At 38.2% G+C, this 16,596-nt stretch overlaps 1 protein-coding gene across 4 annotated transcripts in view; it reads left to right on the top strand.

Annotated features, from left to right (window-relative positions):
• Nucleotides 1–16,596, top strand: part of USO1 (USO1 vesicle transport factor) — a 98,368-nt gene that overhangs the window by 5,968 nt on the left and 75,804 nt on the right. For 2 of the 4 annotated variants that reach the window (XM_043969755.1, XM_043969753.1), the window contains exons 2-5: nt 5,168–5,254; nt 5,361–5,425; nt 7,448–7,527; nt 15,149–15,160. In XM_043969755.1, the coding sequence (XP_043825690.1) occupies nt 5,168–5,254; nt 5,361–5,425; nt 7,448–7,527; nt 15,149–15,160 (244 nt within the window). The remainder of the gene's footprint in view (nt 1–5,167; nt 5,255–5,360; nt 5,426–7,447; nt 7,528–15,148; nt 15,161–16,596) is intronic. The other 2 variants (XM_043969756.1, XM_043969754.1) reach the window with 1 other exon arrangement.

The raw sequence follows: 16,596 nt of genomic DNA, 5'->3' as shown, positions 1-16,596 counted from the left end.
TAAGTCTTTCGCAGTTCTTCGTCAAACAACATTGCTGTCTCTTTGCACAATGTTCTCTTGGTTCTGCTCTCTTCACTATACATCAGATCATACAAGTCTTTCCAGGCCTTTCTGAAATCATCCTACTTTTCATTTCTTATAGCACAGTAATATTCCATCACCATCATATACCACAGCTTGTTTAGCCATTCTCCAGTTGATGGACATTCCTTTGATTTCCAATTCTCCGCCACCACAAAAAGAGCTGCTAGAAATATTTTTGTACCAATAGGTCTTTTTCTCTTTTTGTGATGTCTTTTGGATATAAACCTAGCCAGTGGTATTGCTGGATCAAAGGGTATGTGCATAGTTTGGTAGTCCTTTGGGCATAATTCCAAATTGCTCTCCATAATAAACCTTTTTTTTTTTTTTTTGGTGAGGCAATTGGGGTTAAGTGACTTGCCCAGGGTCACACAGCTAGTAAGTGTTAAGTGTCTGAGGCCAAATTTGAACTCAGGTCCTCCTGAATCCAGGGCTGGTGCTCTATCCACTGTGCCACCTAGCTGCCCCTAAAAACATTTCTTTTCTTTTTTTTTAACCATTTCTTTTTAATAATCTAGAATTGATCTAGGAATTGCAGTTAAACTCATAGTCCTATAGGGTGATTTTTCTTTTTAAAAACATTCTAGACTTCAGCAACACCAAATAAGATGAATATTTATATATATAAAGCAGAAAAGCAAAAGAGAATGAATGGGACATGCAACTATGAACCTGTCTTGTGAATCACTTGCTTTTCTCTTTAAGCATATCTCCAAACGTGTTCTGTTTGTATTTCTTCCTGACCTTTGTTCTATTATCTAATATGCTTTTAAATGCTTCAGGCCCTAGTTGACAAAAATTGTTGGTGATCACACGGCTGTCCCCTAGGGTGCCTCCTTCCCTCTCCTCTTCATTTGAAAGAAAGAAAAATAAAGCTCTTGTGTCAGATGTACTTGGTCAAGCCGTGTCTGAAAAGAATGAGTCCATCACCTTTGTCAGGAGGTTCTCAGGGTGTTTGATCCCTGGTGCTTTGGAATCCTGGCCAAGTTACTTTTATTTGCAGTATGTTCTGGTGTATATTGTCCTTTAGTTTCTGCTCACTTTGTTCCCCTGGGTTCATACAGCTCTTCCCATGTTTCTCACTGTTTCATTACATTGATATGCCATGATTTGATCAGCCATTCCCCAGATTCTGGGAGCCCCTTTTTCCACTTTTTTGCTGCTTAAAAAAACCTACTTTAAATAAATATTTTTGTACATATAAGTCATTTTCCTCTTTCTTGGATTTTTTGGGGGCGTAGATCTAGGTAGCAGTGTATGTAAGTGTTTGTCTTAGTGACTTGGGGGCATAGTCCCAAATTGTTTTTCATAAAGTCTACCAATTCACAGCTCTGATAGCAATGTATTCATGTGACAATCTTTCCATATCTCCTCCAAAAATTGTTACTTTCCTTTTTTGGGGGGCGGGTCATTTTTGGCAATCCAGGAGGTGTAAATGGTAGATTATCAGGATTTTAATTTGAGTGATTTGGAACATGTTTTCATATGACTGTTTATGGCTTAAATTTCTTTGAGAACTGTTTGTTCCTATCTTAACCTATTGTTTGCAGACCCTGTTTTCTTCCTTTTTTTGAAAATCAGGACGTGTCCATCTCCATTTTCTATGTTTTTCCAAATACCACTGATAGTTGCTCAGCAATTAAACCTACCAGTTCTTTTAGGACCCAAGAAGGTTTTTTGGGTTTGGTGGTTTGTATTTACCAAGAGCAGCTAGGAGCTCTTTTATATCTCCTTCCTTACCTTGTATGTCAACACCTGTTAGTAATTTTTGTTGTCATTTCTAGTGTAAAGGTCATTCTCCTTTGTAGAGAAAACCAGAAACAAAGTAATTTAGTAGCTCTGCCTTTTCCACTCTAAGCAAAGGTCTATATCATGTGTAATTTAAGATTCTAAATGTGGGTTCTAATCTGTTCCCCCAGTTTTGGGGGAAACTGACTAAAATCACTGATAAAACGAGTTTAGGTTTTTAAGGGTTTATTGAAAAATAGAAAGAGAAAGATTGAGAACAGAATTCCAACAGCCTGGCATTCCTATCTTTCCTCAAATTTCCTGTGAAGTCCTTTGCCACCACCACCACCATCAAGTCAGGAACCCAAAAGAGCCAGAGCTCTCCGTGCAGGCCCTCTTTCCTCCTTCCTGTCTCCTCCCAGAAAATAGGAGGCTCCTCAAGGTGATTGCCTGGTAGCCTTGATAGACAGCACCCATGAGCAAACGTCACTTCCTGATGCCAAGGAAAAGCCACATGGCCTTGCCCTTTGAGGCATTTTCCTCATGGTGGAGCTTTCCTATAGTAAGTCTCCAGTAGGTGGCATCATTCCAATCATTCCAGTCATCTTTGATTCTTTTTCTCCCAGTATAGCTACACCTCCCTCCCTCTTTATTATCTTTATTTCTCTCACCAGCCTCCATTCATTGTGTGCTTTGGATTCCAGAACACTTTTTTACACACAACTGCGTCACACTCTTATACTCATTTTCTGTTATTCTCACCTTGCTTCCTTCTGTACGTTTCTTTTTAACATTGTCAGTTGCTTTGTGAGTTCCTTATGTATCTGTGTTGGTCTCTTCAAACAAATCCTGTTCTTCCTTCACATTGAAATTGTTTACCTTTGTGTCATTAAAATTTTATTCTTGACCATTTACTATTCATCTTGAGCTTACTTCCCTTTGAAACATTTTAATTCATGGGATCCTCTCTATATTTTTTCTGAACCAGAAGTATGCTTTCCTCGCATCTCTGGTGCAAATTAGACTGTGCCTGGTGTCCTTTCTTGCTTTGATCTCTTTAGGTGAACATTCCAAGTAGTGGAATTGATAACTCAAAAGATCACTTTTTAGTGATGTTTTGGGTGTAGTTTCAAATGCTTTTCAGAATGGTTAGATCAGTATCAGCTCCACCAACAGTGTATCAGAGTGCTTCTCCTCTTACAACCCCATGGCTTCTGGTAGGCTTTTCATGCAGTCTTGGCCTGGATGTAAGAGTGTGTTTTTGTTTCTCTTCAGTTCTTTTTTTTTTGCTGTATCTAGTATCCTTTTTGCATCTTGGCTGGGACATATGTAGAGAAGCCTGGTTGTATCATGTCTTTTCATATCACTGGCTTTAACTGGAAGCCCACTTTTTGCTGTTTTTCACACAAACCATTCCATCCCCTGTCTCTGTGCCTTTGCGTAGGCATTCCAAGCATGGAATGCATTTTCTGCTCATCCTTTCCTCTTAAAATCCCTAATTATCTTCAGAACTTAGTTCAAACACCATGATTATCTCCTCCCCATACCATTTACTGGCTCCACCTGCCAATTACCTTTTATTTACTTTGTACATATTTAGTATATATTTATTTTGTGCATTTGTGCATACTTAGGTGCTTTTGTAGTCTCCCTTAATAGAATGGAAGGTTCTTGAGGACAGGGTCTGGTTATATCTCTCACAGTGACTTTCATACACTAAGTACTTAATAAATGTTTGGTGGCTTGATTTGGGAGGTCCTTATCTTATGGTATCTCCAGAATTTTGCATTGTGGCCTTTTCTTGGTTTGTCTATGTCGGATTGGAAGCTAAACTAAGGCACAGATTCGTATTGTACCTCAGGTACTCACTGGAGCTGTTTCCTCACCTGTAAAATGAGGGAGTGGAATTTGATTTCCTACCTACCTCCAAAGTTCCTTCCAGCTCTTAGTCTGTGAACCTATAGTGAGATTTCAGATAAAGGCTGGTTTATTCAAGTTGTTGCCACAGAATATTAATAGTATTTAAAAGGAGTGAGATGAGCGTTCTTGATTATATTGGGGCTTAAGAAATCACAGGTCTAGACCAGGAAGAAAAAAAAAAAGGAAAAGTAGGAATTCAATTCTTAGGCTTGTTTTTTCTCACTAATCTAGATTTGGACCAGGCAGGTTTACACATCTCTTGATGTCTTCATTGGATTTATGATTGTATTAGCATTAGTTCTGGCTTGAAAGTAGAAACCCCCATCACAGCTAGCACAGACAGAATGGATCGTGTTGGACTTGAAGTTGGGAAGTCTGAATTGGGGTAAGTTACTGAACCTCTGCCTCAGTTTCTCCATCTGTAAAATAGGAATGACAAGAGCTCTGACTTTATTATAAAGCTCCCGGTAAACCTCAAAGCGCCATGTAGATGTTAGTAATAACACTTTAAACACAACTGCGCTTCGTGGGTAGTGTCTGCTCCGTTCCGCAGTCGTTATGGACGCGCCTGCTGTGTGGAGGGCCCAGGGCTGTGGGGAGTGTGAGCCTAGTGATGTGAGATTCAAATATCCACAAGTTTTGGGTTTTAAACCTAAGTTCCAACATCAAAGTTATATAAAAACGGTGTCCTGTCCAGCTCTGGTTTTGCATCAGAAATGCTCAAACGTCTGTAGTTCACCAAGGGCCAGGCACGGGTGAGAGTCAGTTTTGCGGGACTTGACTTTTGCTTCGTGGGGGGAGGAGGAGCAGGGAAAACCTTGGGCAATAAAAAAAGGTAACCGAGCCGGCCTTTGATGCCTTGTCGGTTCTTTCCCCATGTCCCTTTCCTAAATTCCATGGTTTCTTTATGTTTGCTTAGTTGCTGCAGACTCATGTGTTGGTCTAGGCCTAGAATCTGCCAGGCTGCTTTCTAGTGTTCATCAGATAGGGAGCTCTTTTCTCATCTTATGTTTTCTGGTGTGTTGGACACCGAGCTGTTGGATTCCATTGTTTCTGATTCTGCCTTGTCTGTTCCATTGGTAGACCTCTCTGTTTTTAATCCTTTGTTTTGTAGTCTTAAAGGAGAGTGAAGTACTGTGTTGCCCCTGGTCTTGAATTGTTTTACTGGACCTAGAACTAGAAGTTTCTTCACCTTGAGTAAAGACGGTTGGAAAGGGGGCTGCGGCTAGAGGCAGGCAGGGAGGGAGCAGGAAGACCCACTGCTGTCCTACCAGAAGAGGATTGATTCTGTCCCTGACCCCACAGAGGTTACCAGTGAGATTTCCAAAAGTCTAGTCATGAATCTTTCCATTTGCAGATTAAACAAGTCAGTTTTTTAAAAATCACAAATTTTGTATCTGACCTTTTAACTAATTTAATGCTATTTCCTTCATGACAGATTCAAAAACTTTGTGACCGAGTAGCTTCATCGACTCTTTTGGATGATCGAAGGGATGCTGTCCGTGCTCTCAAATCATTATCTAAGGTTTGTGACAATTTGTTTTAAAGTATAACATTTAGACTAATGGTTCGTTCTTTTTTCTTTTTTCCTTTTTTTATTCTTTCTAATAATATCTTTATCTTATGGGCAGAAATATCGTTTGGAAGTAGGTATCCAAGCTATGGAACATCTGATCCATGTTTTGCAGACAGACCGGTAAGTTTCTGCATCTTATGATTTTTACGTTGATCAGTAGATTTTTGTATAATAAAAATTCCAGAAATTTTAATGGAGGATATCTACTTAATTTTTACTTTGTTAACAAATACAAGATTTAAAATTTTTTATAAGTTGTTAAATGAAGCTGCATTTTTGTGATCACAAAGTACTGCAATATAATTATTCCAGTGTTCCTTTTATATTTTGGACTGGATCCTCCTTGTGATAGAGACGTAAACTGTATTAGTAAAAAAAAAAAGGTGAAAATTTGATTATCTCACTAGTAGGGTCAATGGATTTTTTTCCCAATCTGTGTAACCCAAACACAGAAGATTTAATTATTTTTCTATAACTTTGATGTTGGAACTTAGGTTTAAAACCTAAAACTTGTAGATATTTGAATCTCATGGTTGCACTGTTTGTTTATAAGATTTTCTCATTTTCTTATGAAAATTTATATAGTTATACACTAAATCTGCTATAGTTAGTGAAAAACATTTAACATTTCAGTATATATGTGTGTGTGTGTATACACACACACACACACACATATATCCTTTATAAAAAGTATTTAATATAAGGCAGTATTCATGTTCTGTGTACACCAAAATCTATAGATGCTTGGTTTCACTGAGGATCTTTTAGTAATATATGTAGCTCTCTTTCCACCTTCAAATGTTGATAAATGAAAATCTCAAAAAATCTAAAGGCATGGAATCAATCCCATCAAATTAAATATCTGTAAACTCTGTATTGAAGATATATTTTGTTTATCTCATCAAAATTGTCTGCATAAAATTGATAGAATATACAGTAAAACTTCATGAATTTATTTTTATTAACAAGATACCTATAAGAACATGCTAGATTTTTACTTAGATTAAAAGCTGAGCTCCTGCCGTATCTCAGTCTCCACTTAATCTGGCCAGTTTGGGGCACTGGACTGAGGAAGAAATCGGTCCTAATTGGAAATGGAGCTGGCGAAGGGACTGTTGTCAACCCGGACTTTGAGAAAAGGAGAGCTGTAAACCACAGTGGCAGCTGCAGATGGGGGCCCCGTATTGAAGAAGTCCTGTGTATAATGTGATTTATGGTCTGTGTGAATACTTTCTTCACAGTCACCTTCTGAGATTGGTTTATACAATATTGTGACCATCTTATAGACATGAAAACTGAGCCTCAGATTTTTAAGTCTTAGAATTCCAGGACTCAGATTTAGGATTTGACTTTCTGTCAGTTCTTCTTCTTCTTTTTTTTGTGGGGCAACGAGGGTTAAGCGAAGTGACCCGGGCAAGTGCCCAGGGTCACACAGCTAAGTGTCCACTGCGCCCCCTAGCTGCCCCCAAGAACTTGACTTTGAAGGGCAAGAGCTGTTTGGATTTTCATATATCTGAATTGACCCAGATTCCAAAAGGTACAGTTTTTGCTAAATTAGAATTGTGTTTGGCCTTTCCTCTGAAGAATTAGGAATTAAGAAGTTGATTGGTACAGCAGTTTTGCAAGGAAAGCCAGTGTTCCCATTCTGTGCGGGATGTCTGTGAGAAAATTTGTACGTCAGGGGTATTTTTCTTCTTTTAACATTATGAAATTAGTGTACATATTACAAATGCATCGGTCCTTTCTTGATTTCCATTTGTTGTTCCTCCAACTTCATGTATGTGTCTTACATCTATCTTGTGTTTCTTCACTTGGGGACATGTTGGATACCCCTTAGTAGGGTGTAAGCTCTTTGAGGTTGAGGGTAGTCACCTTTTGTGTTTGTATCCTTGACTCATGATAAGCACTTAATGAATGCTTGCTACTTAACCGGTGCATTTTGGGGGTATGAAATGGTATTGTTTTCTTCCAAAATTACCCTGATATTTTATTCCTGGGGTATTAGGACCAGCAGTGAGTCCAGAGTATGCTGTTACACAGCTAGTTTGGAAAATTTTGCTCTGTAGAAATTCTCAGTTAGTTCTAAGAGCTTTGGTCAAAACAAGTATTAGCCTTCAGCATTTAATAATTTATTTTTTGCAGTTCAGATTCTGAAATAATAGGTTATACTTTGGACACACTCTACAATATAATGTCTAATGATGTAGAAGAAGAAGAGCAAGGTAAGTTTCCAGTTATTTCTGTCTTTTTAGGAATAAGTTAATCATTTAAAATTGCTCCATAATGAGTTGTCGAAGTTGCTAGTGTAAATACTACTAGAGATTTTGTTTACTGATTTTTTGATAAAATTGTATGAGAGTCCTGGCCTAATTTAAGTTTTCAGTGCCAGGCTTTGTGGAAGAACTTAAGCACGCTGCACATTTCGTTATTTTCTTCTGTCTCTGTGGCTGATGAAATCTCAGATTTGCAGACAGAAAAGACAGTCGCTACTTGGAAACATATTTTGGAATCATTTAACTGTTCCAGGCTTCCAGTATATGAAAAATGTGTTGGATTAGAACAAGATGAGTTTCTTTGTCAATTCCTGTGGGAAAATGTTGAAAGTGGTTACTAGGTGAAAGCGTTTGTTATGTCATCATAAAATGGAATTGGGTTATCATTCATTGTTTCTTTTGCCCTTGAAGAAAACTAATTTATCATCAATATATTTAGTTTTTAGAAGGTTAAGCTTATGTGAACTTATGGCAAATGATAAGTATCATTCATAGATGTAGTTATTCTTTACTGCTGATTGAAAACCAGAGTTTTGCATCTCTGCAGTAACATCTAGGAATTGAAGTTCTTTTTGGGGAATCTATATTTTTTCAATTATGCTTTGACAAATTATTTTAAGAATATGCACTATAAAAAAGTTGATATATAAAATAGTTTAGCTAAAATAGAACACATTAACTTTGCTCTGTTCTAATATTCCTTATAAGCCTTTGAATTCTCAGGTTTTGTCTTATGTTATCTTTCCATCTAGAAAGCAGTCCACATAAATTTTTCAACTATTTTCATTAGTACTGTAGTGTTTAATAGTCAAAAACATCATCTTTGAATTGAACAATCAAAGAGATGTATCTAACAAGGAATTATAAACTTGTTAATGATTTCTAGTCAGATTTCCTGTCTTGAAGCTAGATCACATCTTAGTTTATCTTTTAAAAGTAGATATATATCTTATTTTTTAAAAACCCACCCAGTTGATATTAATGGGCTATCCAATTTGAATATATTATAAACTTGGATTTAGTCAATGAAATAAATAAAATTTTGCATTTCTCCTACTTCCACAATATTCCCATACTTCATTATACTCTGCATTCAAATTTATTTGGTACTCAGTCATTCTGAAGCAGATTGCTTCAGATATATTTTGGGAGGTGGAGAAGAGATATTCTTTAAATACCTTTTCCTTTTTTGATTCAGATTACTTAAGGTTCTTAAGCCAAGGTTGTTTTCCTATGATATATATTCATTTTTACTTGGTGCAGTTCAGCAGGATTGACACTTTGTCTCCATGTCGAGAGAGAAGCCTCTAAGATCATTACTTAGTGTAGTTAAGTTCTAAGTATGCTACCACACCTCATTTCCAGAAGGGTGGGAGTGTATTAAATTAGAAATATCTTTTAATGGTTTCTCATTGTTATTTAGGTTTTTTAATTAAGCAATTAGCAAAATGTCCAATCATTTGTAATACAGAATAGGGAAATCTTGACGGAAGGTAGATGTATTTTGACAATGTATAATATATATTTTTAAAATTTTATTTATTTTTTTAGTGAGGCAATTGGGGTTAAGTGACTTGCCCAGGGTCACACAGCTAGTAAGTGTTAAGTGTCTGAGGTCGGATTTGAACTCAGGTACTCCTGACTCCAGGGCCAGTGCTCTATCCACTGCGCCACCTAGCTGCCCCTAATATATATTTTTTAAAAATAGCAAAAACTGGTGTGTGTTATTGATTCTTATACATTACAGTGTTGAACACCAGTGGAAGAAATTCTTAAAAATTTTTATAGAAAGGTTTATTTACTATTCCATTTTTTCCCTTAATACCCAGACTTTTTTATTCACTGTTTACTCCCGGATATTTTGCCCATAGCTCAATACTGCTGACCTTTCCTAGATGGGGAATCTCTAGTAAGCGTTACTTGGTACTCTTGGATTGACCTGGTTTCTAATACTAGGATCTATTACTAACTTGTTGTCTAACCTTGCACAAGGCATCTTGCTGAGCCTCGAAGTCCACAAATGGAAAATGAGTTACTAAGACAGTGTGATTTGTAAGTTTTCTTCTAGCTCTAAATTTCTTATTCGTGTCGGAGATTGTGTTGTGAGTCATTTTATGATATCTGTTTTCTGGATTACAAGATAGAATCAGGCTTATAATATATATGAAGAATTGAGAAGTTTATTTAGGAGAAGTATTTTTAATTGCCTAATTTAAAATACATAATTCACTAATTTCTAACTAGATGTAAAATCTAGCTCTCCTGCTAAAAATTAGTGGGTATTTGTAAGTAAGAAAATAAGAATTCCTATCAGAAATTAAAACATCTTCTTAAGGACTAGAAGGGTAAACAGGTCTAGGGTTAAATCTTGGGCTTTCCTTTGTGTGTTTTTGTTTTTTTTCCTTTTCTTTATTTAAAATGTGATATCTGGCAGGTTTCCCTCTAGAAACTGAAGGGAGAACTCTGCAATGCCAACAGGCTCTCCAGGCAGGCAGGAGTCATGATAAGGATTTGTACACGTGTGTGTGTGTGTGTGTGTGTGTGTGTGTGTGTGTGTGTGTCCATTCAGCTGGTATTTATTTATTGTCTGCTATGTGCAAAGCTCAGTGGTAGGCACTGGGAGATACACAAAGATTATGGAAGACTTGGGTTGAAGCTTCTTTTTTTTATTTGGAGGGCATAGAACGTGCACTAAAAACTAGAATCTAAACGAAATCCTCATCACTTGAGGGGAGGGGAAGAGTAGGGCATTTAGATAGCACCGTACCGAGTGCTTTTACAATTATGATCTCATTTAAGCCTCACAACAACCCTGAGAGGTTGGTGCTATTATTATCCCCCATGTGGCATTTAAAAAGGTTTGAGAGACATCATTTCTGGGTGATTTAATCATTTTATTAATAATGCCAGCATTTTAATACAAGTATGGTTATTTGGACCAAAGACCCCTCATAGTGGTGGGCTTACAGTTTATATGCCCTTGAAGAGCAAGTGTTCCTGAGGATATCAACAACTCTGATTGGTTAACAGTTAATGAGAAAATAAATATCGCAGTGAGAGGGTAGACTATATTACAGTGAAGGTCACTCAGATCTTGCTTAGAGAGACTTATAAATTTCCACAGCACCTCTCTGATCAAAAGGGAAGAGTCAAGATTTCCCAGACCCTTTGGAGTAAACACAGTGAGCAGGAATGTACCCATTACCCACATTTAGAATTTCTTTTACTGTCATTGATTAGATCTCAGCCATCCTGGCTGGATAGTGTTTTAGAATGATTTCCTACACTGGGTGATTTCTGGATGAGGAAGTAGAAAAGGGGGAAAAACTTTGTCCTAATACAATATTTAGTTGTTAATACAAGGGAGAAATAATCATTTCTCACACCCATTTTGCAGTTGAGGAAACTGAGGCAAACAGAGGTTAAGTAACTTATCCATAGTCACAGAGCTAATATTTAAAGCTGGATTTGAACTCAGGGCCGGTGCTTTATCCACTGCACCACCTAACTGCCCCATCACACGATATTTATGACCTCCATCCTGAGGACATTTACAAAGTGTCAGTAGAAAAGTAAACTGGAAGTTTAAGTGTGAGGAGGTAAATAAAACCTCATAGATAAAACAGCCCTGATGACTTGAGATTGGAGGATACCTTATTCAGAAAGGGAAAAGGGAAAATCAGAGGGATGGTAGCACAGCTTTCTGTGTGAAGAGTTGTCCTAAAGTGTCAAAGCTTGGTGGCGGACCTTTGGGTGAGGTTCAATGGCGGGAGAAAGAAGCAAACAGAACTGGGGGGGTGGGGAGTGTAGGACACACTGCCTGCCTAGAGCGTGGAAATGGATTCTGAGTCCAGATGACTGGGGGCAGGAGGGTGGTTGTGGTGGGGTCATTCACCTGCCTGGGCACCTGCTGGATGTGTCTCTCTGATGAGAGTAGAGGAGATGAGAAAATCTCCATCTGCCTGAATCATCATTTCATCCCTCAGAAGGTAGGGGACTACCATCCTGGATCCATCCCTGATGAGCAAGGAGGCATTGGTTGGTTAAATAGAAATAATGGAAACCTAGGGAGGAAGTGGTCATGCCATCTTTAAGTTGATGACAAAAGGAGGACCAGGCACAGTTTGTTGGATTTCATAGGCTTTGGGAAGACTCATGTGGAAGCATTCAGAAAAAGCATTGGTAGGATCCTGTGATCCTGAGATACTCCAGAAGAGGAGTGGATGTTATGTTACCAAGGATGAAGCTCTTTTAATGAGACAATGCATGCTTTCGGTGAAGAAGGGATGTAAAGGGCCTCCAAAGAGTGGTTTGAATAGCCAGAAAAGTCATAAACCAGCTCAGATTTTTAAAAGATAAACACAACTGGCAGTGAGAGCAGATAGCTGAGGATGAATCTAAAAGTGTCATAGTTCAAGAGTGGCAGGAGCTCTGCAGCCTAGAATGAGCAGTGGCTTGTGATGAGTGCTAAGGACAACAAAAAGGATTTGAAAGGGCACGTAGGGGACAAGAAGAAGAAGATCAAAGGACTTAGGGCTGCTTGGGGTGAATGGGACCGATGAAGAAAAGAAGCTAGAATTACTCAAGTCTTATTTTGCTTCTGTTTTCTCTACCTAGGAGACTGGAAGCATAGAACAAAAATGGTTAACAGGGAATTGAACCCCAAGATGAGTGAGGAGATTCTAAGGGTAGCTGCCTTCCATATGTCGAAATCATCAGGCCTGGACCAAGTATACTCCACAGGGTACTGAAAGAATATATGGATTTGATTGCTTAGCTGTTGTTGGTGATTTGCAGAAAGTTCTGGGGTGTGGGGAAAGGTGCCACGGGTCTGGAGATGGGCCAGCGTGGACCTCGCTTTCAGAAAGGAGCAAAGGATTCTTTTACTTAGAGGCTTGACTTGGACTCCTGGCAAAATTCTAGAACGATGATTTATGAGTACTTAGAAAGGGAAGTCGTGATCTCTGAGAGCCGACAAGGAAGGTTATCAAGAACAAAGCAGGCCAGACCACTTCCGCTTTGGGGGCAGGATTACTAGAGTGGAAATAGGTTAGGGAAATTTCATATGTCATGACAGGTCTCGTGTATCTATAGATTAATGGAGGTGGATAGATATACACTTGGTTTTCAAGAAGACATCTGTTAGTTTTCTCTGTGGATAAGATGGTAACAGGTAAATATTTAAACTGAGCAATCGCCCCCCACCCCCACCCCCCCCCCCAAAAAAAGTGGAGATAGATAGTTCGGTTTAAATGTGGAGAGCAGTCCTTAGCGAAGTGCTGTGGAGCTCTGTTTCTGCTCCTCTTGTTTTTCTCAGCAACTTGGATGAAGGCATACATGTTGTTAGGCTTATTTATGGATTCTGTAAAGTGGGAAAGGATAGCTAAAATTTTGCATGACAGAATTGGGATAGAAAAAGGTATGTAAGTCAGAAATATGGCCTGAATTGAATGAATTGAACAGTAATCAAGATAAGTATGAAATCCTGTAATTGGGTAAGAAATCCCCAATTCTCAAGTACAAAATGGGGAAGGGAAGCCCTTGATTGAAACCTGGGTGCTTTAGTGCTCTGTAGGTTTGATATCAATCAAGAAATAGCAAAAAACCTAATGGAATCAATCACAGGCCGCATTAGAAAATGGAGCGTGTATAGGAGGACTCTACTCTGTAGGTCTGGTTGGGCCATATCTAGAATAGTGTTTGTGGTTCCCATTTATACATATTGGAAAGGACATAGATAGGCTCGAATTGGACCACAAGCTGGTACCTAGGACAGGGAAGGGACTGGAAGATGCTCCATTCAGATAATAGAAAGAATCAGTCAAACATTTATCGAGTACCTACAATATACTAGGCCTTGTGTGGAGTGCTGTGGGTGCAAATAGGGAAGTAATATAGTCCCAGACCTCAAGGAACTGACAGTCTACTATAAAGGGTACTGCATGTTCACATATAAATAAATACAAGATATATAGAGTGTAAGAAACTCTGTGCGTGTGTGTTTGAAATGGGGGGCACTAATAGTTAGTGAAAGGCCTTTGTTGTTGTTTGTATCTTTGAGACTGTCTCACCTAGGCTGGAAACACAACAACTACCCATGGGGCTGTTCCCAGTATTCACGGGCATGGAAACATGAGTCTGTTCTCCCATTTTCCCATCCTGGGCTGGTTGCTCTTCTTTAGGCAGTCCAGTGGCCCCTTGATCTCAGGCACTTGCCATATCGGTGCTGGACTTAGTGTGGACAATCCATCCATACTATAGCTGGATCGCAGCTCAGAACTGGAAAGCTGCAGGGTTCTATCAGCCTCAGCGTCCTGAGCAGCAGGGATGTGAGATGTATTATATGCTACCACCTCAAAGGCCTTTGGAAGGAGGTAGCACTCGGGTTGAATCTTGGAAGAGCCTACGGGTGTTTAATTTAGCCTGAGGAGGGTGGGGATACTGTAGCAGAGTTCAAGAATTTGAAGGACTTTTGTGTGGAAGGAAGGGAATAGTTGTGTATAAGATGTAAAGAGATTTTTTGGCTCAACAAAAGGAAAAACTTTGTTAGAGTTAAAGTGGATTGAAAGTAAGGCAATGAATTCCTCATCAGTGGGAGTCCTGGAGCAGAGTCTGAATTACCCTAGAACCACTTTAGGGGTGATATTGTAGAAGGGATTCTTGCTCAGGTCCAGAGATATGTGTGGTAGGTGAGCAGTGTCAAACTCAAGGCTGTATTCCTGAACCAGATTAAGATGTAACTGGGAAATATTTAACAAAGTAAAGAGAAATAGGGTACAACATATTATTAATTTGTGGTTTTCTAAGCCCATATGCAGTCCACTGGAGTTTGACACCATAATACTGGATGACCTCAGAGTTTCCTTTAAACTTCGATGTACTCTGCTTCTATGATTTGGCCACCTTTGGACTAGACCTTAAAGGATGGGGAGGATTGGAGGTATAGAAAGCACCACAAGCCAAAGCACAGAAGTTGTTCACATATAGCCCTGTCTTTCTGGACCACAGTGTCGTATGAAATAAGGCAGAAAAAGTAGACTGGCACTAGATTGAAGAACTGCAACAAAGGAGTTTGAACTTTAATGCCTTGTGAAAATTAAGTCATTTAAAAGCAAAGAACTGTTACAATGTTTTGTTAGGAATTTCTGGGAGAGTGAAAATATTGACTGCTACTCCTCAGCTTGATCATTACCCTTTGGGGCTTTGTCAGCAAGCCAGTGCCTGCCCCGCTGTTCGCTGGTGGCAGAAGGTGAAGGACATACTGAGTCCCCTTGGAAATAAATCATTCGTCCTTTGAACTCCCAACTTTGAAAAATAGGCTTAGCAGTGTACTGGCCCAAAAGCTTGAAAGAATTATTTTAACATCATATATGGTAGTTGACTACATGAATTTGATTTATTTCTTAAAACCAACTAATGTCCTAAGGTATTAGCTTATGAGAGAAGTCTATTTTTTTTTGGAAGAATTTCAAAAGCTCTTATTGTTTATTGTTTTATGTATGGTGCTATGTAGGTAATGTTTATCTTTTTCAACCATTCTCTCTTCTTTCTTTTATGTCTACCTTTGCAGATGACATGGAAGGTAATTGCATTTATATATGCATGATGCTTTTGGGCATAATTTTTGATAATATAAAAACACTGTTATGTGATTTTTTTCCCCCTCTTTCAGCTCTTAGTAAAGATCTTCATATTGAAAGTTGCTTTATTGCTTAAGAATTACTTATTAAAGATAGATCTTTAATGAAGTTATTGTTACTGATTGCATTTATGTTTCCCAAATTTTATATGTAGGTGTTATTGCTCTCTGGGACTCAGGAAATGTTTCCAAGGCAGTTTTAGAATGAAAATAATGGGACTCTCGATACTATGATAGTGAATATATCACAAATTAGTTTGTATGTTTTTTTTTCCTGGAAAAAGATTGCCTTAATACATTTTATTTACTTGTATGTTTTTAAATCTATTGACACCTTTTCAGTACAAAAGATGGAACCTAGCAAACCCTTGAACAACTCCTAACACCTGCCCCCTACGAAGTATAAGCAGAAGATAGTTTGGATAGTTTATTGTTTACAAAAAAGTGGGAAGTTCCTTTAACATCTTTTTTATTGGTACATCATTATAATTTCCTGATGTGCCCTCCTGCTCCACTTTTTTTTTTTTAGTGAGGCAATTGGGGTTAAGTGACTTGCCCAGGGTCACACAGCTAGTAAGTGTTAAGTGTCTGAGGTTGAATTTGAATTCAGGTCCTCCTGACTCCAGGGCTGGTGCTCTATCCACTGCGCCACCTAGCTGCCCCTCTGCTCCACTTTTTAACAAAGATAAATTAGGCAAAACACATTAATTACTGTGGTGATGTGGATTCTGACAGAGTTTGTACAATTCTGTGCTTGTAATTCCCAACTTCTCTAATGAGGAGGGAATCATGTTTCATCATCTTTTAGGTGTGCATGTGTTCTTTAACTTGGACCATATAATATTAACACCGATCATTTAAAAATTTTCTTGAAAGTATAAAAAGTCATCCTGTTCAGTAGGAACTTGAAATCCATTAAGTGTAGTTATAACTTTTATTTTCATGTGGATCAAATGATTGTTTTTTAAATGAGGAAGGAAATGCAGTCATAAATTGGTTTGAGATGACAGTTGAACAAGGCATATAGATGAAAAAGTGACAAAGGAAAATAGCTTCTTTGTATGTTTAGCATTATCTTTGGTGTTGATGTCACTGTTTTATGTTAAATGAGAACTGTCTATGTCTTCAGGAATAATTGGAGCAGTATTTTTAGAATTTATATTGATTAAATTATACCCTAATAATATACATTTTATTGAAAAACAGGTAACATGTGAACCTGAATTATTTTGATGAAATTTTTACTTTCAAAAAAAGTTTTTAAATGTTGATGCATTGGGATTTTATACAATCCTTTTCAGCAGTGCCTTGTTGTGTGATAACCTTCTCGTATGTCGCCAAACAAATGCAGAACAGTCTGACAGAAGGTGTAAAGTTCT

Source organism: Dromiciops gliroides, chromosome 6, assembly GCF_019393635.1.
Source record: "Dromiciops gliroides isolate mDroGli1 chromosome 6, mDroGli1.pri, whole genome shotgun sequence".
In the NCBI taxonomy this organism is placed as follows: domain Eukaryota; kingdom Metazoa; phylum Chordata; class Mammalia; order Microbiotheria; family Microbiotheriidae; genus Dromiciops; species Dromiciops gliroides.
This window is presented reverse-complemented; position numbering and strand designations above follow the sequence as displayed.